General features: G+C 37.7%; 2 protein-coding genes and 1 long non-coding RNA gene across 3 annotated transcripts; 2 read left to right on the forward strand and 1 right to left on the reverse strand.

The window, feature by feature from the left end:
- Window positions 1-2708: 2708 nt before the first annotated feature.
- On the reverse strand, window positions 2709-3896 carry LOC124172531 (E3 SUMO-protein ligase ZBED1-like). The gene has a single exon (XM_046551978.1). The coding sequence runs from the start codon at window positions 3894-3896 to the stop codon at window positions 2709-2711; it is 1188 nt and encodes a 395-aa protein (XP_046407934.1).
- A 5361-nt stretch (window positions 3897-9257) lies between these two features.
- Window positions 9258-18792, forward strand: LOC124172420. The gene is made up of 3 exons (XR_006868160.1): window positions 9258-9401; window positions 9506-9625; window positions 18351-18792. It is a non-coding gene; the product is annotated as an uncharacterized LOC124172420 (long non-coding RNA).
- A 278-nt stretch (window positions 18793-19070) lies between these two features.
- Window positions 19071-21271, forward strand: LOC124172399 (gastrula zinc finger protein XlCGF71.1-like). Its single transcript, XM_046551854.1, has one exon. It carries the CDS (start codon window positions 19159-19161, stop codon window positions 19939-19941), a length of 783 nt encoding a protein of 260 aa, XP_046407810.1. The 5' UTR covers window positions 19071-19158; the 3' UTR covers window positions 19942-21271.
- Window positions 21272-27189: the final 5918 nt, after the last annotated feature.

The following is a 27189-nucleotide window of genomic DNA, read 5'->3' on the forward strand; positions in this document are numbered from 1 at the left end:
TAAATTAATGCAAATGGAAGAATTCTTCATTTTTCGATGGTAGGCCTATTGTATACATGGTCTTCTCGTGGTAAGATACGCAATTAAAGCCCTAGGTCTGAACTACTCTTTGCTTGACTGGGCTATTTTAAACTAGGGTTTCAATGAGTATTTGTATTTTATGTCTATATGTTGCAATGTGATTTTTAGGTGATATTTAAATGTGAGCTTTTTATAGTCCCTTTTTATGGTATATGTTCCCCTATTTTATATCGGACAAGGTAAGAAAAGATTGGTCTAGAGTCCAGGTTTGTAGCTGCAATTCTTGCCGCTAGGGAACCTTGTAGCCATCGAAAATTGATTAATTCTTGTATTCTGAACGTAAACTGATATATATTGAATTTATTTGCATGAACTCCTAAGTGCTTTTTTAGATAACCTTTTTTGAATTGCATGTAAAAGAAATTTGGGAATTATGTTTGTTTCTGAGGCTGCCGATATGGCGCTTTAATTCCACTTCTGACCCAAAAATTATGCCCCGTTTTTATTTACACAACGTTTAAAATTATTTACTCAACGATCGTCGCGACGTCGATCGCGACGAACTGCACGTTTACACATGTAAAGTTACCATCGTAACTCAGTGCTGCCTCGTTGTGGAATTGTGTCAACCGACGACGATACTGCGTGAGGACATTGAAATCTTGGAAATTAAGAAGCAAAGGAATATTATGTTTTCATGTGCAATAACTAAAGGTAGACCGAATTGTTGGTAAAACTTTAAAGACTGTGGTATTCATTATGGGAATTGGTCCAAATATAAACAATATTCATGTGGTAGAGATAGTAGATATGTCGCTTTGCTACGTTCCAAATTGGAATATATTGTTAACTGGTCACTTTATTATAATATCGACTCAATCCGGCTTGAACGTGTCCAAAATAAATTACTCAAATTAAATAATTACGATTTAGGAATCTCACTGTCTGATTAAAACACTTCATATATTCTTTCCCTAGTCAATTTGAAAACTCTTGCACGACAAAGGATCCACCAGGAAAGGCCTATTCCTCTATAAAATTATCAATTAACATTTAGATTGTTCCTATCTCCTTTATTAGTAAATTTTAAAGGACCCCGTCATAGCGTCAAATCGTCACCAGGCCTCTGAACTTTTTTGTTATAGCGCCAGGCGTCTCTGAGTGTACCACGAACGAAGCGCTCCTAGCGGTCAAAGTAGACCCAAGATTAGAGATGGGCGAAATTCCGCCGTAATCGATTAATCGTATCAAATGATTATCGGATCCAAAGCATCGATTCAGTGTAAAAATCGGGATGGCATAATCGATTATTTTGATAATCGGAAGAATCATATGATTTTTTGCTGGCTTCGAATCATATGATTCTACCGATTATGTGCAGGCATCGAATCATACGATTCTACCGATTCTGTGTAGGTAACGATTAACGAATCATATGATATTTTGCTGGCATCGAATCATACGATTCTACCGATTATGTGCAGGTAACGATTTATGAATCATATGATATTTTGCTGGCATCGCATCATACGATTCTACCATGTGCAGGCAACGAATCATATGATTTTTTTGCAGGCATCGAATCATATGATTTTTAGTAGGCATCGAATCATATGATTCTACCGATTATGTGCAGGCAACGAATCATACGATTATACCGATTCTCTGTTGGATAATGGCGATGATATCATACGATATTTTATTAGAAAATCATTTGAAACTTTTTCTGTGGGGTATCGGTTGATTTATCATATGCTTTTCTCAAGAAAATCGGAAGTAAGATCATATGATTCTCATGTTTAGAATCGGTAGACATTGTATGATTTTTCTAAATTGAATCGAGTTATGCCATCATGTGATTCTTTTAATTGTAACATCTGTACCAACTAAATAATCGTGATTCATGCGGATCATCGTGGATAAACGTTAACAGTCGTCAGGTGAAGGCCGACTGTTGAATAAATCGGTTAATTTTGTGGTTTTAATTATTTAAAATAAGGAGTCTCTACATTAATATAAATTCTATATGAAACTAACCCTGAGGAAAGTGGTGAAGAAGAAATCAGTGTTTGGAAACAATGTTTTATTTTTTGGTCTGGCGAAAATATGATGCTAATTGTTATGCAAGTATTAAGATTGGAAATCCGGTGTGCAATACCGGGGTCATGAACATGTACACAATGAAATATAACTGGAAAAATTATATTTATTTCTTGGTCAGGGTTGATATTCGAATCGGTTTCTCTAGAATTGGGATCCTAAGTATCTACCTGTCCAGTATAGGTTTTCTGTGAATTAGGTGCATTAATTAATGTTACTTTAATTACTAATTAATTAAAGTTAACTTCATCACCATCCAGGGATTCAATTAGTCCCCCTTTTCATAGTCTTGATTATATGCACATTGATGAGTGAGGGATTCATGACAATTACCATTGTGGAAAATAATATCCTTTGTTTTGATGTGAAAGTGCTTCATTTTATAAATTAAAAAAATTTCCTCTCATGTGATTAAACCATGCAACATGATTTAATTTATATTCATTTAATAACACATGTTTAATAAGTTATATAAGTCATACCATTTTTAGGTTGTTGCATTTTTCGGAGAAAAAAAGGTTTTTTATGTGATCTTTCCTATTTAGATTATTAATTTGAAACATATTAGTCACTGTGAGCCATTGCATTTAAAGTCCACATTGTGATTCAGTGATAGAATTTAAAAATATTAATTTTGATAACCTCTTTCCAGTCAGTCGGTTCCTCTTTTCAGTTATTATATTCCCTGCCTTTGAAAATAACCGTTCCGATGGCACAGACGTTGCCACAACTGGTAGGTACTTCATTGCTATTTTGTGCAAGGTAGGATAGAGTACTTTTAATTTATCCCATTCCTGGATTGGGTCACTTTCTAATGGGGAAATAGGTGACACAAAGTACTGAGTGAGTTCATTTGGAACTTCAGTGTTATCCATTATCGATGCATGGATTCTTGTGGCTACCAGTTGTTTGTGGTGGCTCCACAAGTAAAATTTTTCATTTTGTGAAATATTAACTTCCAAGTTATCTGCGGCAGCGATTGAAATGCCTTCATCTTCATTTAGTTCTCTCATCATCGATGCTATGTTTTTGATGGCCTGAGGGCATAGAAGTGGGTCCTTGAAATGAAGCTTTTTGAAGCGAGGGTCTAGTAAGGTGGCGGTAGCTAAGATGGTTACCCCCTCGATCTTGCTGAATCTCTTATGGACTTCTTCCTGCAGTTTTCTCTTTAGGTTAATACTGATCTCAAAGGTGGGGTTTGCTGCATCAAGGTGGGACTCCAAGCAGTGGACAAGTGGAATGATTTTGCTGCATGTAATATATTTGGAGCCAGAAGTTTCGGTTGTGGTGGACTCTATTGGTCTCAGCAATGCAATTATTTCAATCACCTCTTGCAGCTGAGAAGCTGTTAGCATAGGTGGTGCTTGGGGGAACTTGATCACCACATTATTGACCTGGGCACTCAATTTCACAAATTGGTCCAGCATATAAAATGTGGAATTCCAGCGTGTTGCTATGTCCTGCTTCAGCCGCAGTATTTGCCCTTCTGATTTACCCATGTCTAGTTGCAATTTGCGCAGCATATCCGCTCCTGCAACGCACTGCCTAAACCAGGTGACCAGAGACTTAATTTGGGTAATTATCTCCGGTAGACCAACTGTTGACTCGATTGCCTTGCTTGGCACCAAATTCAATGTATGTGCAAAGCATGGCAAGTGCTTTTTCTTTGTGAATGTGTCAGTTACACTTTTCACTATGTTTGCTGCATTGTCAGTCACAACAGCAGTAACATTTTCGGGTGCAATGTTCCGTTCTGCACAAACACTCAAAAGCATTCTGGCTAAATACTCTGAAGAGTGACTTTCTCGCAATTCTACGACACCCACTGTTGCAGAGACTAGATCATTGTTGTTTAAGTAATGCACTGTTATGCCTAGGAAGCTTCTAGTGTTTTTTGTCTCACACCAGATATCTGTTGTGAGTGTTATATTTTTCATTGAAGCCAATGTGTCTTTGTACATGTTTGCTATAAATTCATATTTTTTATCAATCATTAAGGTTACTTTTCTTCTACTTGGAATTGTATACAAAGGCACTGCTACTTTCATCAAGTACTTAAACCCTTCATCTTCCACATGAGAAAATGTCAAAAGGTCTTTGCAGATCATATACAAAATGGCATTCGTTATTTTATCATTTTTACTGCCACCATCTGTGTAAGAAAGAAGAATATTTTATAAGTTGACCTTGGTAATCAATAAATAACTCATCGAAATTTAAACATCACTTTGAACTATTTTCAGGTGGAAAGGTTGTTTATGAAATTCTTCCAAAACTCATAAATAAAATACTGAGTCTTGGGGAGACTCAGTAAAGTTTATTAGTCCTTATCTATGGCAATGATGTCATGGAAACTTTTTAATATCTGTTGGACGGATTGATACTGAGGCTAATCAGATAACAAATTTGTATGCAGTGCATTTACCTGCATAGGATCTGATTTTCTTGAACGAGTCTCTAATTTGCAGTTGATGTGGCTGAGTGTCAGCCAGAGAGAGCATTTCAACAGTATTTGATTCACTCCTACTTGCATGGTCACTTTCGTTTTGGTCTGTGTTTGCAGATGGGCTCACCATCTGCTAAAAAATGAATGAATTAAATTTGTGATATACATATATGATTTCTAGATAAGTGTGTCACTGCTTACACATCATTTAAGTAGATGACAGGAGAAGTATCAGACATAGGTATATGACATTGAAATATTACCAAAGGCATTGAACAAGGAGCAGACGAAGGCCCAGATTCATCATCTAATGCATGTATGCTCACTGTATTTGAAGGAACTCTGGTGACTCTGCCACTTTGGCTTCGAATGACCTTAAAAGTAGTAGAATTTGTGTTTAACAAATTGACGTACACCTTCTTTAATAAGAATGCAGCTATAAGGTGATTAATTATGTGATAAATCATTAGATTGTTTCCCTAGCTTCTTCTTCATAATTCTCAAATACTAAACACGATTATTTTCAAGAAAAAATTGAGCTTTCTTTTGCCTAATAAGTTGGATATTTATAAAATAAATATTTTGCAATTAAAATGCTCTATTAAATTAAGATAAATGCCAAACTAATGGTAAGCTCTACCTCATCTCTCATCATATCGGAATGCATCCGCATCATATGATTTTTTAAAATTAGTGGTATTCCCACACGTAATGATTACTTTACCGCAAGTACGACATGTCGCACTCTTTCCCGAGTTTTTATGAAAAAATTTCCATAAATGACTTTTCAAGGGAGACATTATGAATGTTTTTTATCACAAGCAATTCAGATCTACTGCGATAAAATTGCAAAATATGAATATAGCCACTGGTTCTTGATTCTCACGCGATTAGAGATATATTCAAAAACGACAAGTGCCGCCGATTTTTTCAAGTGAGGATCGAGCTTAAATAATCGATTCAACGATTAAATCGACACCCCATAATCGATTACATAATCGAAATAATCGGAACCAAATAATCGATTATCATGAATAATCGATTATTTTCACCCATCACTACCCAAGATCATGCCCCGTTTACACCACGATCGTCGCGACGTTGATCCGTACGATCGTAACCTCAAAACGTCGTGTAGACGCGCAGAGTTACCATCGTAGGCCTTAGTACCTAACACTGCCGAACTTACGATGGTTAGCGCTAGTGTGCCAAGAAAAAAAGAGATCGAAATGAAGATCGATGCATATACGATTCTTTCGCGCCGTTGCAATCTTGATACAGTAATTGATATTTCATAAATAACTCTAATATATCAAAGATATATGGCAACGATTGAAGACATTATTCAGCAGGCAATGGAAGGACGTTAGGGGAAAGTTTTTTCTGATGTTCTATTTACCAAATGATATCGGATATTCTGTACTATACCAGTTTTATGCATTTCGTTATTTACAGGTTAACCCATAACCATGTATCCTTACATTATAATTCACAGATGATGGAAAATAACAAACATGCACAAAATGTTAACCAATTAAATCATTGTATACAGGATTTCACAATAAAATTCGCCAGAAATAACCATAACATTTAGATGAGGACATGGAGATATCAATACTTGTGCCGAATCAAGCCGAAATCTAAGCCTTTTCTAGTTAAATTATAACGACAATATGTACTGTCTTTAATGCGTGAATATTCCTGAATGTTTTGACATATTCTCTCGAAGAATCTAGTTTCTTAAAGACTTCACGGACTGTTGTGACTAGTTTTAGTTTTATCTCATCATAGGTGGGAGTTGAAGACATAATTTGCTCTATGGTAATTAAAAACAAGCAGGTGAGGATTTATATAGCTATGACGGGATCCATTAAAAGTTACTAATAAAGGAGATTGGAACAATCTAAATATTAATTGATAATTTTGTAGAGGAATATGCCTTTGTTGGAGGATCCTTGGTCGTGCAAGTTTTCAAATTGACTAGGGAAAGAATATATGAAGTGATGTAATCAGACAAAGAGATTAATAAATCGCAATTATTTAATTTGAAAAATTTATTTTGGACACGTTCAATCCGGATGGAGTCGATATTATAATAAAGTGACCAGTTAGCAAAATATTCCAATTTGGAACGTAGCAAGGAGACATATCTACTGTCTTTACCGCACGAATATTGCTAAACTTTGGACAGATTCCCATAAAGAAACCTATATTCTTTAACGTTTTACCGACAGTTCGGTCTAGCTTCAGTTTTAGCACATGAAAACATTAATATTCTTTTGCTTCTTAATTTCCAGGATTTCAATTTTCTCACGCAGTGTCGTCGTCAGTTGTTATCTGACACAGTTCCACAACGAGGGCAGCACTGAGTTACGATGGTAACTTTTAGACGTGTAGACGTGCAGTAGTCGCGATCCAAGGTGGTAAAGGAGAGGTGGTCTCAGTTCCCTTGCCGAAGTCCTGTGACGTCACGGCAGACACCGGCCATTTTCGACGGATGAACCGCATGGGAATTCAGTTTCTTCAGCAACGAATATTGCGCTCCCTGACTAATACTGCCGATTTACTACTCTTTTTGCGTGGTGAGAGCATCATAAAGAATGCGTTGTACGGTGGCTACTTGTGGTAATAGCTCTTACAAAGCTAAGAAGAGCGGACTTCAAATATCCTTCCATAGGTATGTAAATCGTTGCGTTGTTGTGATTATATTATTTGAGGCATTATTCCTGTTATTAATCTATTTATCTTGAATAGTTGTGCTGGATGCTCTTCTATGCCTGATGCACTATGTCTTCTTCATGGATTTCTTGCATAAATGCTTTTCAGCTCTTAAGCTGAAGAAGGGAAGAGTCCAGGGAAAGACAGTTGGCAGAAAGATCACCATCTTCGCATTAGATTAGACTGGCAGAATGTTTTCTGCAAATTGATATTGCCCAACCTTAGTTTTCCTGTAGCACAGACTGTGAATGATGAAATAGACACTCGAGTAATAGCATGTTTGATACAAATCAAGAGGTTTTATAACGTTTGATGAGACTGAAAATTTGGTGTACACTGGTGCTATTCATTGAAATTGTTGAATAGTTCATTTTTTAGTTCCTCTAGTACAGCTCACCAATTTATACACATTTTTAATTACAGGTTCAGCTATTCCAGTAACAATGGAAGATTTGTGGTGGCTTTCATCCCGTATTCATGATTCTTTTCCTATTCCTTTGAAACTATATCAATAGATATGTTCCATCAATTACACTTGAGATTTATTTTTAATTTGCATACTTTGCATTGGTTGTATAAATAATAGTTTCAATAGCATTCTTAAATCTGAATTCTGGAAATGTAAAATTTGCTGTTTTATGTATATTACATAAGTTTGAAATATGTGTATTGTTTTCTTTTTTAATTCCTCCATCTGTGATTTTATTTGATGCAGCTTTTATCCATGCTCCAAATCTCTTGAAAAGCACTTATAGTGCATATTAGCTTGTTGTTTGCATACCTGTTTCTGTCTTATTTTGGGTAATGATATAGTAATGGTTAACCCTTCAAATTGACCACATTTGTATCAAAATTCCTCGAATTACCCCTATGGAAAAATTGTATAAAACTGTTTCAAATTCTTATACATTGCCATGGCAATGTATAAGAATGTATAAAAATTTGAAACAGTCTTATACAATTTTTTCATAGGGGTATGTTTATTGTACTATCTTAATGGAAGTTTCCCTAAACTCTTCGATCTTGTTCCTCAGCTAATACTTTACCAAGTTCAAATTATTCCATATTAAGCATTGCTACTTCAGAGCCATGAAGGTAATATTAGTACTTCTAGAAAAGATTTACACTGTTAACTATTCAAATATGTACGGAAAAACGTCCTGTAAAAACTTGACTGAAACACGCTTATAGTTTTCCCTTCATTACCTTTTCCTTAGGAACTACTATTGGTGATTCAAATGACTCCTAAAAGAAATAATCACCGTTTGCACAAATGCATATTAATAATAAACACAAATTTTACCCTTAACAATGTTAATTGCGTTAAAGTTCTACATGGTATTATGGCTAGATGGTTATAGTTAACGACAATGGTGCAGAAAATTGAAGACAGTATATAAGAATTCACTCTGGTAGGCGAGAGGGGAAGAGTTGGACTCAACAAATGCTAGTTTTTAGAAACAACTCTTAGTAGTTACGAAATTTTATCTTCACGAGTTTCTAGGATTACTTTTCAAAATGGCATTTTCAGTTGTTCTTCGGAAATTCCGCTTTTTCAGTTCGGCCAAGGCAATTCTGTTCGTAAAATCAAAAATAGCAGCCGTTCGGCGTCGTCCTTCATTTATTCACTTTAAAAAAATACCTTTCGTTCATGACAAACTATTCTATTGAACGCATTCAAATGTCATACATATAAATTCCACCACCCCACAGCCGTTTCATCGACATATCTAGCCCAAAGGCGAGAATGTGAATAAATATGACAGGAAAACCCGGGCATAGCATGTTAATCCTGCCAGGCGGCTGAGCGAGGTGTCGGCCGTGACGTCACCGCCGAAACGTAAACAGCGAAGTGAGACCACCTTACTTTCTATCACCTTGGTCGCGATCAACGTCGCGACGATCGTGGTGTAAACGGGGCAAAAGTTTCCTTCTGGGTGCCGCGGCGACGTGTTGTTGAGCCTAGCGACGCTATCGATGGTCGATTTCTTCCTGAGCGGGCGCTTGCAGGAACATTGTTATCCAGGAGAATAATAATTCTCTGTTTTGTGTGCTTTGTGAGATATTGTCTCATAATTAAACATTCATATTGATGCCGGACATTCTATTACTCGAGGTTAGTTTTTGTTTGTAAGAAAGTTAGTGGTTACGCTAATTGTTAACATGTTTTTGTTGGCCTTTAACGAAAGACTTCCGTTTATTTACTTATTTGCTATATAGGTTTTGAGTTGGTGCTGGATCCACTGATGCCTGTCATAATTTGAGGAAATTAAACGTAATCTTGTATTCTAATGCCGTAGCACGGAATTAGTATTGGTGTATATAATCCATATTTTTACGGTGAGTAATGGGCATTTGCTATTGTGTCTTTGTGATGATAGGTCTCTTAAAATACACAATTTCATATTAGAACCTCATAGTAACATCATGCGTATAGTTTCTCTTGAACTAAGATTATTTTCTTGGTGTGAATAGCTAGTCTACATGTTTGAGTATTCTGTATACATTTCTGTGTTGTTCTCTTGATATTTTGATTATGTTTTCTAAATGTTCGCTGGTATTTAAATCATGCCACCAACCATGAATCTTTTGTGTTTTTATTGAACGTATATACACTGAAGCTGCATGATTACTTAGTGCTCTGGGAAATCCTCTTCGAGTGCTGATAAATGCTCTCTTTCATTGCCATCATGAAGCACCTATTTCAATTTTTTTTTGAAGCTAATTTTAGCACTGAGTTTTGGGGGATTATCATGACATATCCTTTGAAGATTCTTTATTGTGTTGTTCTTCTGAATTTACTTTTTGAGTGTTCATAAAGTTGTAACTTGCATTTCTTCAGAAAGTTTTTAGTGGTGACCATTGAGGAATGTTCATATTTTTTAAATTGCCTAATGGTTTTGTGCTTGTGAAAATACTTTTCAATTGTCATATATACTATAGTTGCTCCCTTTTATGGTCACCATGAAGAGCTTATTCCCATTTGTTGATAATTTTTTGTAAGTGCTCACCATTGAGTGAGGCTCATGGAATTTCCTTTGAAGCCCCCTGATTAATTTGTACGTATGAACATTTTTTTCGAGTGATGTCAGGCCCTTTTTTATATGCAATTTGCCTATATCCATCTGTTTATAATGCTTCTTCTAGTGCTGAGTATTGGTGAATGCTCTTAACATTCTGTTAAAGCTGTCTGATCAATTTGTGCCTGTGAGATTGATTAAGCCATGCTTATTTCACTGTGTCTTGAATGGCAATCAAATACTTCCTATTTCCGATTAATGATAATGCTAAGTTTCAAAAACTGTGCTGTTCTATAGACATTTCATTTCAGGCCCTCTGTTTGTTTTGTGCTTCTCACCATGTTTTTCTAGTGCTGATAGATGTTCTCTTTTATTGAAATCATGTACTATTTATTTCCATTACTTCATAACACTTCTTTCAACGTTGAGTTTTGGGGGATTATCGTGACAATCTCTTTGAAGCTCCCTGATTATTTTGTGCACGTGATTATCCTTATGACTTCAAATATACTCTCTCTATTTGCCCTAATGAATTGATTATATTCATTTGATCTGATTGTTACTTTTAGTGCTGTCGTTGGGGGATGTTCATGGCATATGTTTTGTCTTAAAATTGTTTAAATATCTGTCTCACTATATTCTGTAATATGGCTCCTCCGACAACAATTAAATCATCATTATAAAAAATAAACAAGCAACAACCAATGCCCTGCACACACATTTTAAATTTAGCTTCTAACACTTCCCCTTGACAAGCAATGGTTTATCATCAGTCTAAACACTTTTTTCTCTTTTTAAACATACAATATTACACTTAACATTTTTTGATTATGGCAATCAAAGGTTTTGTTTAATTCCAATATCTTTGGTCCTGAGAGAGATTTAGTTGACATTTCTGCTACATTTCCACTTGATATCACATATTTTTAATCAATGACACCATCATTTACCTTCTATCTAATTGCACGAAACCTAACGTCTTTATGTTTAGTTTGCTAAGATAAAATTTTGTTTTTGGACACACACATTGTGCCTTGGTTGTGAACCAAAATATTGATTGGTAATGTCCCAATTTTTTCTTGATTAAGTTCCAAATAAAAATTGTTTCAACCACAACACCTCCTTAACTGCTTCATATATTGCTCTATACTCAGCGTCAACTGTGGAACTTGCCATCACTCACTGCTTTTTGCTTTGCCCAACAATTGGTTTACCTGCAAGAAGAATCACAAAGCCACTTAGGCCTCTTCTGTCTCTTGCATCGTTCGCCCAGTCAGCATCCGAATAAACCACAAAAGGCTCCTGTTTTCTGAAATATATCGAAGTTAAATTTGCTGTTCCAACAAGATATCTAAGTACATGTTTTACATTCGTCCAATAACTTTTCAAAGGAGAAATACATTTTTGACCTAATTTACATACTGTCAATGCTAGGTCTGGTCTGGTACAATTTGATAGGTATAGTAGGCTCCCAATTGCTCTTTGATATAAATGCTTATCAAAAGCCTCATCATTTTGAATATTTTTTAGCTCACCTCCCACTAGCAATGGAGCAGAACAGCTCTTGGAATTGTCCATTGGAAACCCTTTCAAAATTTTCTCCATATAATTCATTTGACCGATTTGGACAACATTTTTCCTTTCCTTGGAAATACTCATTGATAAAATATCATTGGGATGACCTAAATCCTTAAAATGTAGCAACTTACCCAATGATTTCTTGAACCCTTTAATCTTATTTTCTTCCCCAATTACCAATAAATCCTCTACATGCATACCAATTATGAGGTTTTCAGATGAATAGCACATGGTTCAGTCATACATTCTTTCAATGACATGCCCTTTAACAATCCATCGATATATGTATTCCATTCCCTTTCTGACTGATATAGTTCATATAAGCTTTTTTTCAATTTGTACACAAAATGTTTTGAACACTTCCCCCATCCAGGAATCCCTCAGTCTGTTCGACATAAACTTCATCGCAGATGGAGTTTTTAAGGTAAGCACTATTGACGTCTGGATGATTTATATGCCATTTGTTTTCCACAGCTAATACAATTAGTATCCTTTCTGATTTCTTCTTTAAAACAGGACTAGTTATCTCATCAAAATCCACACCAGGTATCTGAGAAAAACCTTGGGCAACATTTCTGGCTTTAAATTTTACTACTTTACCATTTCCTTCGTATTTTAGCTGAATCTCTGAAGCAGGGCTAAGGTATGCCAAAATTGGTTTTAATGTTTCTATGAAGAAGTGAGATAGTCCTAGTGGGTTAACCAAGCCTCGAATAGCTATAGGTCTAATAAAATGCCCCATTGTTAGGTCAGGTACTTACGTGAAGTACCTAGGTTTTATTTTTGCTTCCATGAAGGAGATATATGCCTAGAATGTTATATTAGCCTCCATCATTAACACGTTGGGGACTGGGTATTTAATTCCAATCTCATCGGGTAGGTCCGGGCATTTAAATGAGCTTTAACCTAAATGACACTTACATGAAAACCCTCATAAAAATGTTTACTTTTCAACGTATGTTAATAAAATTTGAAGCGTTTTTCTTACCAGAGGTGTTTGTATTTACAACTACTTTTGTATGATATTAGGTGAAACATGCTCCTTTTGTGCAGGGGAACCTTGCAGAATCCACAGATGTACCGAGTTTCCTTCCTAAGTTTATTAGCAGAACAAACTCGACATATACGCGATGGATATTTCTTCTCTCCGTGCCCCACTATCTTCTCTAGAGTGTGTTTCACCATTCCCTCTGCTATCCTTGCCGGGCTATCCACGATGCGCTCGCTGAGTTGGCCTTTCTATCTCGCCCTCTTTGTCATCATCGTGGGAAGACGCACTTCTTCCCTCCTCACATTTAGCCCAGCCCTAGGCTACTTCCAAAACAACTTTTTTGAAGGTCAAACGGGTAGAAGTGCTCAATGTTTTATAAACTACAAAAGAATTAAATAGGGCACAGTTGATCAACCACAACACCATTTTTTGTCCACTTCATAGTTTTTCTTAGTACTAAAAAGTAAGCCAAGTTCATATAAGCTTTATCAACTCCTCCCATGTGCTTATTGTACTCCAAAATACAAATCTGTTTTTTCTGTATCTGTCCCGTCCATCTGTTTTGCTTTCCTTCGCCCATATTCGAGTTTCGGAGTGTGGAAATCATCCTCACCACCCTCTTGTCCTTCCACGCAAGCAGCAGAACTTCCCCCGTGTACAGAATGTGTAGTCACCTTTCTTCATACTTTTTATTTCATGCCTAAATTCAGCGGGAAGTTTCTGTTTGCACGGATGGTTCCACAAGCTCGAGTTCTTTTCGCTGGAAGATTTTCAGCTATTTGTACGCTATTGTAATAATTATCTTGGAACACATGATGCCAATGGTGTAAATACAGATCTAAAAGGGTCAAAATGGTTTCCTCTTATTTTTTTCCTTCAGCTGTGTACATTTCTATGCTGCAAATACAACCACTTTAACCTTTTCCCTACCGTACACGTATATATACGTGTGGACGTTTCCTGACCCGGGAGACCACGGGCGTATATGTACGTGTGAGATTTTCCCGGTCAAGAAAACGAAACCCGTATATATACGTTTTCTAGCTCTCTCCCTTTCAGGACGGTCGGGGGTTTAGGTCGCCATTGTCTCGGGACCCAACGCTTCGGGGTTTAGGATTAACCCTCCGAATCCGGGAGCAGGTACCCGGACCCTTCGTCTTTTATAACCCCTCTCTGCGGTAAGGGACAGCGGTCATACAATTGTTTATAGAGTCAAATTTCGAAATAAATATTTGTTCATTTCTCAAGAAATATAAACTAAGAATTGAATTGTTTGTCTTTTGAGCAGTGTTTACAATTTTTAAACGAAATTCTACGACAAATATTAACTTATATCTCGAGTTATGTATAAACATCAACATGGAAATTGTTGCTGCGTTAAATGCTTTGATAATGGCCTTAGAACTTCGTTTAAAATTTGACAATGCTCAGATAAAAATGAGGAATTATATTCTATGTCTGTAATTTACGTGCAAGCAACAATTATCCATTTACTAAATACATATAAGCAATACATAAGTTGACCGCGAACCAATGCCGCGGGTATGGTCGTAAACCCGGAAAGGAGGGAGCACAACTACTCTCGGAGTCCGCGATAATGCGGAGTCCCACCGTGGAGGGGTCGAAAAAGGTTCAGCGAGACCCTTCTTAACGAATGCCCTCCAAAAATGCTCCGTACCATGAGAAAGAAGAGTCTCTTGGGGCTCGGTACAGCAGTCAAGCTAAGACGAAAACTCCGCGGTCTCGAAAGGGTTAACTCTCACACACCATTCTCACCAGTACATAATCACTTCACCGATTTCCCTGGATTGCATGTTCTAAATCTCAATCTTCCCCTCCAAGGTATTACTCATTTGTCCAGGGAGAGATCACATTTAGGCATACAGACAGTTTTTAAAATTTCTAAGAAATATGATAGTATTGGTCTAATTTTATGTAGCCTATTGGATGATTTTGAATTTGATTTGTTTTCACTGAAATGCCTAGAATTCCAAATTTGTTCAAATCTGTTCCTGCTGAGAAAAATACTAAAAATGGGTGTATTGATAAATTCATCAGTGCTCCAATATTCCTTGAATTGAATATTTCCTGACTTTCCCCATCAAAATTATAATTGCTGAGAAAACTTTCATCTCTCTCACCATTATATTTTTCCACTTGCCAGTTTTCTGCGAAGACTTGTATCTGCCTTTGTTCTGTATTCGATACAAATTGGTCTCTTTACACATAATTTCAAGAAGATCATCCCACAAAAAACATTTTTGCCACTTTTAACTCACATTCACAATTATCAGGATTATTATTGACGATTCCTGCCACTCCCTGAAAATCTTCCAAACTTCTTGGAAGGACAATTTTATTCCATGTTACGGAGGTGTCTTTCACTAAGCTACCATTGCTATCACTTGCATCCCAGTCACTATCATCAGTGTAAGCTAACTGTGCAGCTTTTCTTTTAGGTCGTCTTCCACCAATATCAAAACCAATTTCACTATCTGAGCTCTCACACTCGTCTACACTATCATCTGGCATGTCTGATTATGCATCAACACAAAGTTCTTCGTATGTATCCTTCTCCATCAATCCGCAAGCACCACCACTAGTTAACGCCATTACCATAGACGGGGTCTTATTGTTTTTGGAGTAATTTTTCAGTTGGTAAGGTACACAGGAATTATTGCTGGAAATTAATTAAATATACGTAGGCTACATATGCATGCACTTTCATAGGGTAAACGTACACCAATTTTCATCCAAGGAATTGATTCCTCACTAACGTGACTTCAGATCTCTAACGAAGAGAGTAAACCACACGAGAACGTCCCAAAGGAGACTAATATGCATTATTAGCAAAGGGAAACATTAGAGACTAACAAAGATAAGCGTTGTGGCCATCTGGTCCTTTTCTATCAAGGACCAAAAGATAGGGTCCCACTGAAATGACCCTCATTGTCCTTGCCCTTCAAGACTCGTTGATGTGTTTACATGGAGTTCTGAAGATAGGATGTCTTGTGAGAATCCAGACCATGGCACGTGAGAAGGAAAGCTGAATTCACTCTCAGGTGAAATATGCATTATTCACTTGGCTGCATACATTATAATGTATGGCACAAAGTAGGCGATGAAAGAATTACCGACAATAGATTTTGTTAGAGCCATATGAAAGGATCTAAGAAATCCAACCAAAATTATTCCTGATAATCTAAAATACAATAATTCGTAATTTCAGAATATTGTAGAATTTAGAGAGTTGCTGTTACAGAAAAATGAATGTTTATTCAAGTTTTTTTCACACGTCACGGCTAAGTGACATTTTGTTCCTATACATTAGTAATCTCTAAAAGTGGATTACGTTCATTGAAATAATATTGATAAATTTATAATTTGAATGGTATAAGCCTAATCTATATCAATAAAAACACATTCTGAAATTCAACTGAAGCAAATGCTAGTATAAGTAACTAATGTTAAAAGAAGGAGAAAAAGTTTTATTATCATATGTGAAGACACGGAAATCTCCGTGGCCGGTCTTCAGCATTCAGCGCGCAAAACATGGAGATCTCAGTGACCGGTCCGCAAAATGTTAAGAGTTTTGGCTTAATTTAGCATTCTAGGGTTAGGTCTCTGAAATGGGTTTTAATATTTACATGGAGGACTAAGGTATGCATGGTAGATTTTCCATGCGTTGGGTAACAATAAGTGTGACTTTTTCATGTGAAATATATACATTAATTAGAGTATTTGTTTACATGAAGGGCTGAGATATGCCTGACAGTTATCTCTGCCTCGATTATGATGATTTTTGACCACAGCTTGCATTATAACATTAGGTACTTCTGTCAATTTTTGTATTTATATTCATATGATATACTGAGGTATGCCTGAACGTTACCCCTGCCAACAATATGATGCTTTCTGTTTTAATATAGCATCGTGTAATGTAAACATGTTAATTATGTTTTCATGCTTATGAGCATGACTGTGTAATGTCTAAAGGTTATCCCTTCTTGCAATATCATTTGATTTTTACTACATTTGGCATTTTTAGTGTAGGTATATCAAGTAGTACAAGGTTTCATCATAGGTGTCAGGTAGTTTTTAATGTTCACATGGATTACTGATGTAGACCTGTGGGCTATCTCTGCTTCCAATGTTATGAATGTTGACTTCGTTCTACATTCTAATATTATGTACTAACTTATGCTTGCTTTTTAGTTAAACATAACGACTTGTAATTTTGAATTTAATTATATACCTACACCCAGAACCTGGCATGTTAGAACACTGTCTGACATTACCTTCGAAATGGACAATGCTTGTCGTCAAGTGAAAATTTAGCTGTGACTGTTTATAAATAAAAATGTATTGATTTGTATAAACTAGATATCTTCTAAGAAAGAGAGACTTATGGAGCCAAGAGCCACAGTTAGTCATGTGCCTCACTCTTCTGGAGTATGGTGGTTATAGTTCCTTCTCTGCTCACTAGGTAGAATCTTTGCCACAGTAGTTTAAATGTTATTTTCTTTAAGTCACCATAATGATTCCCAAGTTCCTATTCTGTGGTAGTACCGTGTGCAGAGTAAACCAGAGTAAATTATTAATGGGAGGACTGGGTGATCACCACTGACGAAAAGAATCCCAGATAAAATAGCCTTGTGTGTCTAGAAAAGGATAGTTTCATTGAGAATGTTAGGATATCATATTCCTGCAACAGGAATCATATACTGCTTGCTGAGTTGAGTATTTCAGAATCCTTTCTACAGTTTCCAAAACAATTCACTTGTCTAAAAGACTTGCTAGCCCCTGCATTGGCTCAGAAGGAACTTCAGAATAATGACAGCATGGTTTATTTTGTTGTAGTCTCTACAATTGATTATTTTATTGTTTACTTTTGAAATGACAAGTGACTTTTTTTTAATCCTGCACTCTTTCAAATCTGTAATAAACATCCACGTAATACAGCAAAAGAAAAGTGTATTTGCTCACCTTTATCTCACAAGAATGATAGAAACTCAAAACTTCATAGGTCCCACAGGTTATGGTTTGTTTCCCTTTAAGTAGCTTAATTTTAAGTGCTAGATTGTATGTCCATCCTATGACTCCCTCCTTTTATTCAATCCAGATCTTTATTTCTTGAATAGTTGATAGTGTGTGCTCCTTTTCCTCATCCATTACCCCTTTCCTCTTTTGTGCTTACACCATTTATTAATTCCTATTCCTGAGCTTATTTCTAATTCTGGTTACCTAACTTGATACAGGTTACGCTTTATGGTATCTTTTTGTTTGTTACATTAGATTAGCATTTAACTCACAATTTACTTCTAAACGAGCATATATTAAAAGGGGCGGACCATCTTGAATCTTTGAAGCAAGTTTTTGCTTTCTATAAAATTGCTTTGGTTATCAACCAAAGTGCTTTAAGAAGTTAGATCACCATTACTTTCTTTTGTGGTTAAAATATTAAATTTTTTTCTAGGGCTCCCAGCTGGTGGAAGGAAGATTAGGGAACCATCTAAGTGGTGACTGTATTCTTTCCTCAGCCTCACTGACATTCGTTGAATCTGAGAGTGGACCATCCGATACAGGGGAATGATGGAAAATGATGAATGAAGACTTGGAAAAATGTGGAACTGTTCTTGCTGATAAGTTAACATCTTGCTCAATTCCTGGCGATGGACAAACAAGCATCCATCATCAGTGGAGGCAGAGACACAAGGTCTGTTGGGAGGATTGGAAGTGGTTGTGACGCACCAATTATCCCTAATGTCCTTAGGATGATTAGAATAAGTAAAAAGAGGTGTTGCACAGAGGCAGTCACGGGGGACACAGATGAGTTTAGCAATTGCAAGGCTAAAAATCCTCTTAGTGGTCAACGATCAAACACAAATTCATATAATTGCTACCACTGTAACGGTGGATACAGCAGCAAAAGGGAGCTCATCAAACACCTTGACACTCATTTTGGTGCCAGCAATTTGGACGTTGATGCTGAGTCATCCAATGTGCTAGATATAAAAGATGCAGATAGTAAAAGACAAGAGCTGAGGCGAAAAGGAAATGGGCCTATAAAGGAAATATCCGGAGGGACTCAGGAGAAAGGAAAGGGTAGAAAAGGGAGAAAATTTGCAGTGGGAACTGACCCATGTGTAGAAAGTGTCTCCTCAAATTCCTCCCCTTGGGTAAGAGACATCAAAAAGGGAAAGTGTTCAAGTGCAAGAGAGAGGCCTTTTACATGTAGTGTGTGTAATAAGTGTTTCACTAAATCTTCTACTCTCAACAATCACATGCGTGTACACACAGGGGAGAAGAATTATTCCTGTGGTGTCTGCAATAAGTCATTCTCTCTGAGGGGCACCCTCACCAGACACAAGCGTACACACACAGGAGAGAAACCTTATACATGCAGCACCTGCAATAAGTCTTTCTCTCTGAGTTCTGACCTCACCAGACACATGTGTACCCACACAGGAGAGAGGTCTTATTCATGTAAAATATGCTGTAAATCATTCAGTCGCAGTGATTCCCTTACCGAGCATATCCGTATTCACACTGGGGATAAGCCTTATACCTGTAGTGTATGCAATAGGTCTTTCTCTTACAGGAGCAACCTCAAAGAGCATATGGCTACACACACTGGGGATAAGCCTTATTCCTGTAGTGTGTGCTTTAAGTGTTTCACTAAATCTTCTACTCTCAACGATCACATGAGTGTACACACAGGGGAGAAGAATTATTCCTGTAGTGTCTGCAATAAGTCATTCTCTCAGAGTAGCAACCTCACCAAACACAAGCGTACACACACAGGAGAGAAACCTTATACATGCAGCACCTGCAATAAGTCTTTCTCTCTGAGTTCTGACCTCACCAGACACATGTGTACCCACACAGGAGAGAGGTCTTATTCATGTAAAATATGCTGTAAATCATTCAGTCGCAGTGATGTCCTTACCAAGCACATGCATATACACACGGGGGATAAGCCATATTCCTGTAGTGTCTGCAGTAAGTCTTTCTCTCATAGGAGCAACCTCAACAGGCATATGGGTACACACAAGAGAGAGGCCTGATTCATGTAAAAATGCTGTAAATTATTCAGTCGTAGTGATCACCTTACCGAGCATATGCGTATACACCCAGGAGATAAACCTTATTCCTGCAGTGTCTGCAGGCAATCCTTCACTCAGGGAAGCACCTTCTACAACCATATGTTTACGCACACAGGAGAAAAAACTTTTTCATGTAGAATACACTGTAAATCATTCGGTCATAATTATAACCTTACCAAGCACATGCGTATACACACACACACACATGGAAGAAACACTATTTCTTTAGTGTCTGCAGGAAGTCCTTCACGCATACTAGTGTCCTTAAAAGCCATATGCACATGCACACAGGAGACTGACATTATTCATGTAACATTTCCTGCAAATCTTTCTATCACAGTAGCCAGCTAACCACATACAAACATACGCACGCAGGAGACAAACCTTATGCACGTAGCATTTGCTTGAAATCCTTCTCTCTTTGAATCTCCATGCACCGTACATAAGCTCATGCGCACAGGAGTTAGACCTTGTTCATGCAATGCCTGCAGCAAGTCTTTTGCTCACAAGTCCACCCTCGACCATCACCCGTATAGGAGGGAGACCCTATTCTTGCAGGGAATGTGGGAAAACTTTCTCTGAGAAGAGCGACTTCGTGAGGCATTTCCGTCTCCACATCTAAGAGACATTATAGTTCTAGTTGACGGTATGAAGGGTTTACTCAAATTGGTTACTGAAATGCACCTGGCATGCATACTCGCTGGAATGATACACCATTTAGATATTGCATTTGTTGACATTTTTCCTTAAGCAAAAAGTTCAGGAGACACGTAATTCATTATTGTTTACACGAGTAGTGTTTTATAATGATGAGCAAATACCCAATAGGGATGGTGAGACGTAGTAGTGAATGCATGAAGAAGTCATGGATTGTTTATTTGTATTTTGAAGGAGCTGGGTAGCAAAATAGTGCAAGGCCACCCACTTAGCTCACTCTGCATTAAGACAATATGCCACTAACTTTCACTCGAACTTGTCTGCTCAAGGTCTGATATCTTTTTTATGTTCCTCTCATTCCTTGCTATGTCTCAATGTGTATTATTAATGAAATCAATGATGTTTTCTGGGTTGAAATCGTACACATTTTGCCAATAGCCTAAAAATATTGTTACACTTGTATCACGATTGTTCTCATTTTACCGTTAACTAATCTATTCATAGGCGCATAATTTATTGTCGTTCACACAAGTATTGTTAAAAATGATGAGGAAATACCCAGTTGGGAATGGTAATAATGATAAGTTTTCATTGGTTAATTATTGTCTTTTTATATTGTAAAATATTGTCATACAACTGTCACAACTCTTTTACTGAAAAATTTTCCTTTCGCATATCGTAGTTATTTTAATTTAATCAATCCTTTGTTAGTCTATTATTTGATTTTTGTGGACTGTATCTTAAGAATACATTTCTCTTTATAGATAAACTAGATGGTAAAGTAGGATGGACATGGGAAGTGTCTAACCTAAGGCATCTGACTTAGGAGTCTGTGTTATGGTTGCTGCTACCATGTGCTTCCAAATATCCTTGTGATTGTTGTGTTTTAGGGTAACCTGTTTCTTACTGTAATTATGTACCTATATGTGTTAAACAAATGACAATAAACTGCATCTGTATACAAAACATTTCCGGCTAGTATTAGTACTTAATAGTGAATCCACTAATAAATGTAGGGAATTATATTTCCATTAGAATTACCAACAATTCCATGGTATCTATGTCTCATTGGTCCCTGTGGTATTTAAAAATTTGTTACTGCAAATTTTTGCTTATGTATGGCTAGGACTATATCCAGAGATAATATTTTCTAGAGTATAATACTTTCAATATAATACGGCATTTATATACACTCAATTGCAAATTATTAAAAGGCCCAGTTTCCATAAGTAATGATGGTATGGCTGATGCATAGGGTTTTTACAGATTTTTAGGAATGGACTTTAGAAAAGTCTTTTAATAACCACTGTAGGTATATGAAATAAGTAAAGAATTTTAGGATATCCAATTTCACCCTTTTTAACCCAGAGCTTCTTCAGGGAATAATAAAATTTTAGACTTCTCAATTAAAAACTTTTCTAATCATTCATAATCATTGTGGCAGCTATTTGTTTTACCCTTAACCGTTTCGCGCCGAATGCCTCACCTTTGCGGCGAGGATTTTCTTCCCTAAATAACGAATGCCACACCAGTGCGTCCTGAATGTTCTTACCCTAAACAACGAATGCCGCGCCTGTGCGGCACAGGTCGAAAAAAGTGACCGTCGCGGACACAATAGACCCACGGACGCGGTCGCCCCTCACGATCCGCCTTAGCGCAAGCCCAGTCCCATCATCGGCCGCTCAGGTCGACCCTTTCCTATCCTCTACACGCCGTCAACTACTGTTATTTGCAGTGTGTTTTCCAAAAAAATATTTGTTGCTTACTTTTGAAATTAAATGCTAGAAATGAATTCATCTTTTTTTGCTGACCACATGGAAAGTTCAAACAAAATTCTAACGTTAATCGCAACGGAGTTATAGAACAACTAGTACATATACTAAATCCGTCAAGATCAACATCAGAACTTCGTTTAAAATATCTGCATGCTCAGAAAAAAACACAGAATTCATTTTGAATGAAAATAAATCGGTGCGAGCCACAAATATTTTAATATATTTTGCATTAACATTTTAGCCAGTTGACCGCCGACTCGTGCTAGGAAGGGGCTTTTAATCCTTCTAGGTTGTGGGACAGAGGCCGAGAAAAGGGATCGGCGCCCTCTGAGTTGGATCCAAAAATGGTTAGGGAGGGAACCACTGCCTTCAGTTGACGCGAAAAAGCTTCGTACAAGGGAGTAAAGAAAACTTTCAAGACACTCGCATTGAGAAAGAATTTCCCTGAACCAAGGTCCGGCGTGAAAGGGTTAAAGTTAGCAAAACAAAATTAAGGGTAGTTTAAATCTTTTCTGAACTGAGCTGAAAATGTGTGTGTTTTTGATGTGATTTTTGAAGTTGTAATTCTATATTTGTATCCCCATGTGAAGCAACATTGGGTTACAGTGGGTTAAGATTGGAACCATAGCTTATCTTTTGGCATATTCACTACAACTTTTATGTCATCGTTGGCATAGGACCTTAAAATCCCAAATACCAATGGCTGAAGTAAAGGATGCTAGTGAGTCAACTATTGAGATAAAGTTTTGATTTGCCCATTATTCTTTCATAGTGAAATGTTCACCTTCTTCACACTTATCGAATTAATACAAATCAAAGACACGATTGATTGGTAATCAGGACGAAAAACTAGGAAGGATAACACGTTCGGCCAAACACCACTATTTCCATTAAATGATACTCTTTTTCCTTATTTTAGCTGTAAAAATAAAAATTATTATCCATTATTATATAATTCATATGTTTTTTCTCACATTGTCCCGGAAAAATGTTGAATTGGTTGTGAATTTCTATATTTTAAAGAAACTATTTATGTGCCTAACCATTTTCTTGAAAAAGACATCGAAATTTTGATAATGCAACCAAACAATATGGTTGTTTTCTTTGATTTTTTTATTGCTTAAATGGAAAGGCTCCTGGAGTACGTATTTCACACATTTTTTAGATTTTTAATTGACAATTTCTATTTTTCGCGATTAAATGAAGGGTGAAAAATTTCAAGTGCGGGAAAACGCGACGGCAAAATATCAATGCTGGGAAAACTCCACGTGACGTCATTCTGGTTCCCGCTGTTGCCATGTGAGGTGACCTTGGGGTGAGAATATGTGCGCCGCTGAGATGCAGGTTGCTAGCAGGTAGCGCTCGGCTTAAATAAGGATTATTAATACCCTATCAAACGAAGGAAACTTTCCGACCGTAGGCAGTTTAGTAGATGGTTATTGAGACATGGTTCCCTGAGCTCTGTGCCTCATGCATGCATTCGTAATCTCAGACGATGTAAAACTCCTATCTACTCGTATGGAAACAAGGGCCCTGTGACGTCACTTGGGGTGCAGTCCGTTGAACGCTACTACTTCTTCGCAGCGCCACAGACGAGATCCCAAGCGGTCCGTCATTCACTACGGAGCGCTTCAGGTTAAGGTTTGACGTCGGGAAACGTAATACACCCATTTCTCGCTCCGCTTCAGACACTCCCGTAAAAACTAGGGTCTGCGAACGAGCGAGTCATATTTTGGCGGATATTCGAAGGGAATTCACCGAGGCTATGGAGAGTGTACTAACGTTGCCGTTATTGGACGCCTTTTTTCTGTAAAGGTGACTACGAAGTAGGCTCACATAGTAGATAGATGTAAATTTAATAGTGATTAAAATAAATATGTAGCAAGCACTATATCTCCGTAGACATTCTCGTATCTCCCCCAAAATGAAGTCAAATGACTCTGGAAGCAACCGTAACATTCAAAAGGCAACAAAACATTATTAAAAGGGACATGTACTATAAGAAAGGATTGTATGAACATATATCGACACATCAACTCATGCCATAAATAAAAATCTAAAGAAAAATTGGATAAACATGGAATGGATTAATGTTTTATAATAGTTGTCAGCCATAATAAGTTAATATGTTTCAAGTGAGAAAACGGTAGAGTACCTACTTTTTCCTGTACTAGGGTAATGATTTTATATTAGAAGGGGTAGGCGAGGGTAGGTGTGAGAAATATGGTCCAAAGTTTCTTGCTTTACTTTGTGGAACCTCGCTATTGGAAGATAAAATTCATTAAAATGATATTGGAAAATATTTATCATTATTCAATGACCATAATCGCCTCAATTTTAATTTAAAACCATTTCTTCGATTTCATAATACCAGTTTTCCCGCCCTCGTTCATTTCCGCCATTTTGACTTTACTCCTGACTGGTCCGAAAAGAAATTCTCGTAGCAAACGTAGCGCCTATGGACCGGTGCTCCGGAGCACTTTCGTCTGTAGCGTCTGGTGGCAAAAATAGCATTTATTGGACCGCACCCTTGGAGTGGCATCGCATGGGCGCCAACCTGGCCTTTTTCAAATGCAGTTAAAATTGACCATTGCCATCGTCTGAACTGGGATTTTTACAACCAAATAATTTGTATATTATGAATACAATAATGGTGGGCAACGAATCACAATCAATTCCTTTCGTTTTCTTTGATGAAGGAAACTACCCTATTGTGTAACCATAGTCTTTCTTATTTTCTACAATCGAAGCCCCAACACCTTCGAGTGTAACCTTCTGTCATTTTCGGCCGAATAAATGAACAGGATAGTTTCCTTCATCAGAGAAAACGAATGGCATTGATTGCGATTCGTTACCCACCATTTTTTTTATTCATAATATACAAATTATTTGGTTTTAGAAATCTCAGTTTAGACGAATGGCAATGGTCAATTTTATCCTCATTTAAAAAAGGCCAGATTGGTGCCCATACCATGCCACTCCACGTGACATCACAGAGACTTAGTTTCTATACGAATAGATAGGAGTTTTACATCGTCTGAGATAACCAATGAGTAGAGGCAGGAAGGGGGTTCCAGGACACTTCCGGTCGGCCGCCATCTTGGAAAACCGCAAACAAATGAAAGCGAGGTCGATGACGTCATCAAGATGATGAAATTACCAACTTGATGACGTCATATATGACGTCACCGAATTGATAAGAGCATCATCTTGATGACGTCATCGACCTCGCATTCATTTGTTTGCGTTTTTTCCAAGACAGCGACCGACCGGGAAATGAACAAGGAACCACCCTTCCTGGCGTCTACTTTGACGAGCAATAACCTAAGTACATAAAATAGTGAAAATACACCTCCAAAATGTGGCCGGTCAAAAAAAAATGAAGGGCGAAACAGATGAATAAGGAAGAGACGGAACAACGAAAATTTTTAAAGCTAAGCAATGAGGAAATTTGAGAAAGGGAATAAGAGGTTACTCACGCAGTACTAATCCCGTAAACGTGCCGCCCAATCGCGCCGGAGACCCTCGCCAATTCAACCGTGCGCAGGCTCAGCTCGATGGTGAACGTTGTGATTCGCCCGAAAAGATGAAATGTCCATTCCTCGAATTGTCGACGTGACGTTGAGCTGGTTAGCGTCGCAGGTTGTTTCTCGTACGAATGCTGTGCCTCGACTGGCCTTACTTAGTCCACTCTCGTTGTCGCATCCCTGTGTCCCAGCAGTGCGCATGCGCGTTAAATTTCGCTTGGGAATGAGAGGGGAAAGGAGATAAGGACCCTCCCCTACTGCTACCCCTCCACGGACTCCAGCAGTGCGCATGCGCGTTAAATTTCGCTTGGGAATGGGAGGGGAAAGGAGATAAGGGCCCTCCCTACTGCTACCCCTCCACGGACTCCCCTCAAGCATTAACGGATGCTGCTCGTACGACTGCTATGACTGCACTGAACTTTTTTTTTCTCTCTCCGCGCATACTCCATAATTTTTTACAAGAATGAATAATGGTGCTGTTCCATGTCCGACCCAGGAGGTAGCACCGCGGACTCGTTATCCCTTTGTTTATCGTGGCGGATTCCCCCTGGAAACATACATTTCCTCGAGGCATATCTCCACTACGGAAAATTATTTTTCGAAAGAATAAAAGGATGTTGATGGAAAACGAATTGGGTGAGAGTCGATGTATGACATTTCGACGCTGGTCGAAAATAAAAAAAGGAATAAATGAACAATGTCGGGAAGAGTTGATGTATGACAGTTTGTCGCTGGTCAAAAATAAAGAAATGGATGGAAATTGATGGAAATCGTTTTTGAAACGAGAGAGAGTCACTTCTTCGCCCTGTACAGAATGATCTCCAATGTCCTCACCCTTTCTCCTACGTACAGGACTTTCGAATCTCCTCCGCTATCACCTAGGTGTGCGTTCACCTTCTTAGAGTACTTAACTTCGATACGATCACGAGCCGGCAGATGCACATCAATCCAAAATTTCAGCTTATCGAGACTCCTCAGCATACCAAGGTCTAACGGCTCTATCTTTCCTTGTGCACTGAGAAATCCCCGGAATGTGATCATATCCCCCATCAACCAGACGCTTGAATGAAACAATTGAGTTCGGCATACTGCCAGCCTATCAAAACGAATTTTTAACTCAAGATCCAGGGGTTCATCTTCGGGTGCGATGTGAACAGGTATTGCATATAGGTCGGCGTGACTTTTGCCTTTTTTGTACTCCACAGCGACGCCTCCAATTGTCACCGAGTGCATGTAGTAACGGATTCCCG

This window comes from Ischnura elegans (assembly GCF_921293095.1).
Source record: "Ischnura elegans chromosome 13 unlocalized genomic scaffold, ioIscEleg1.1 SUPER_13_unloc_1, whole genome shotgun sequence".
In the NCBI taxonomy this organism is placed as follows: Eukaryota; Metazoa; Arthropoda; class Insecta; order Odonata; family Coenagrionidae; genus Ischnura; species Ischnura elegans.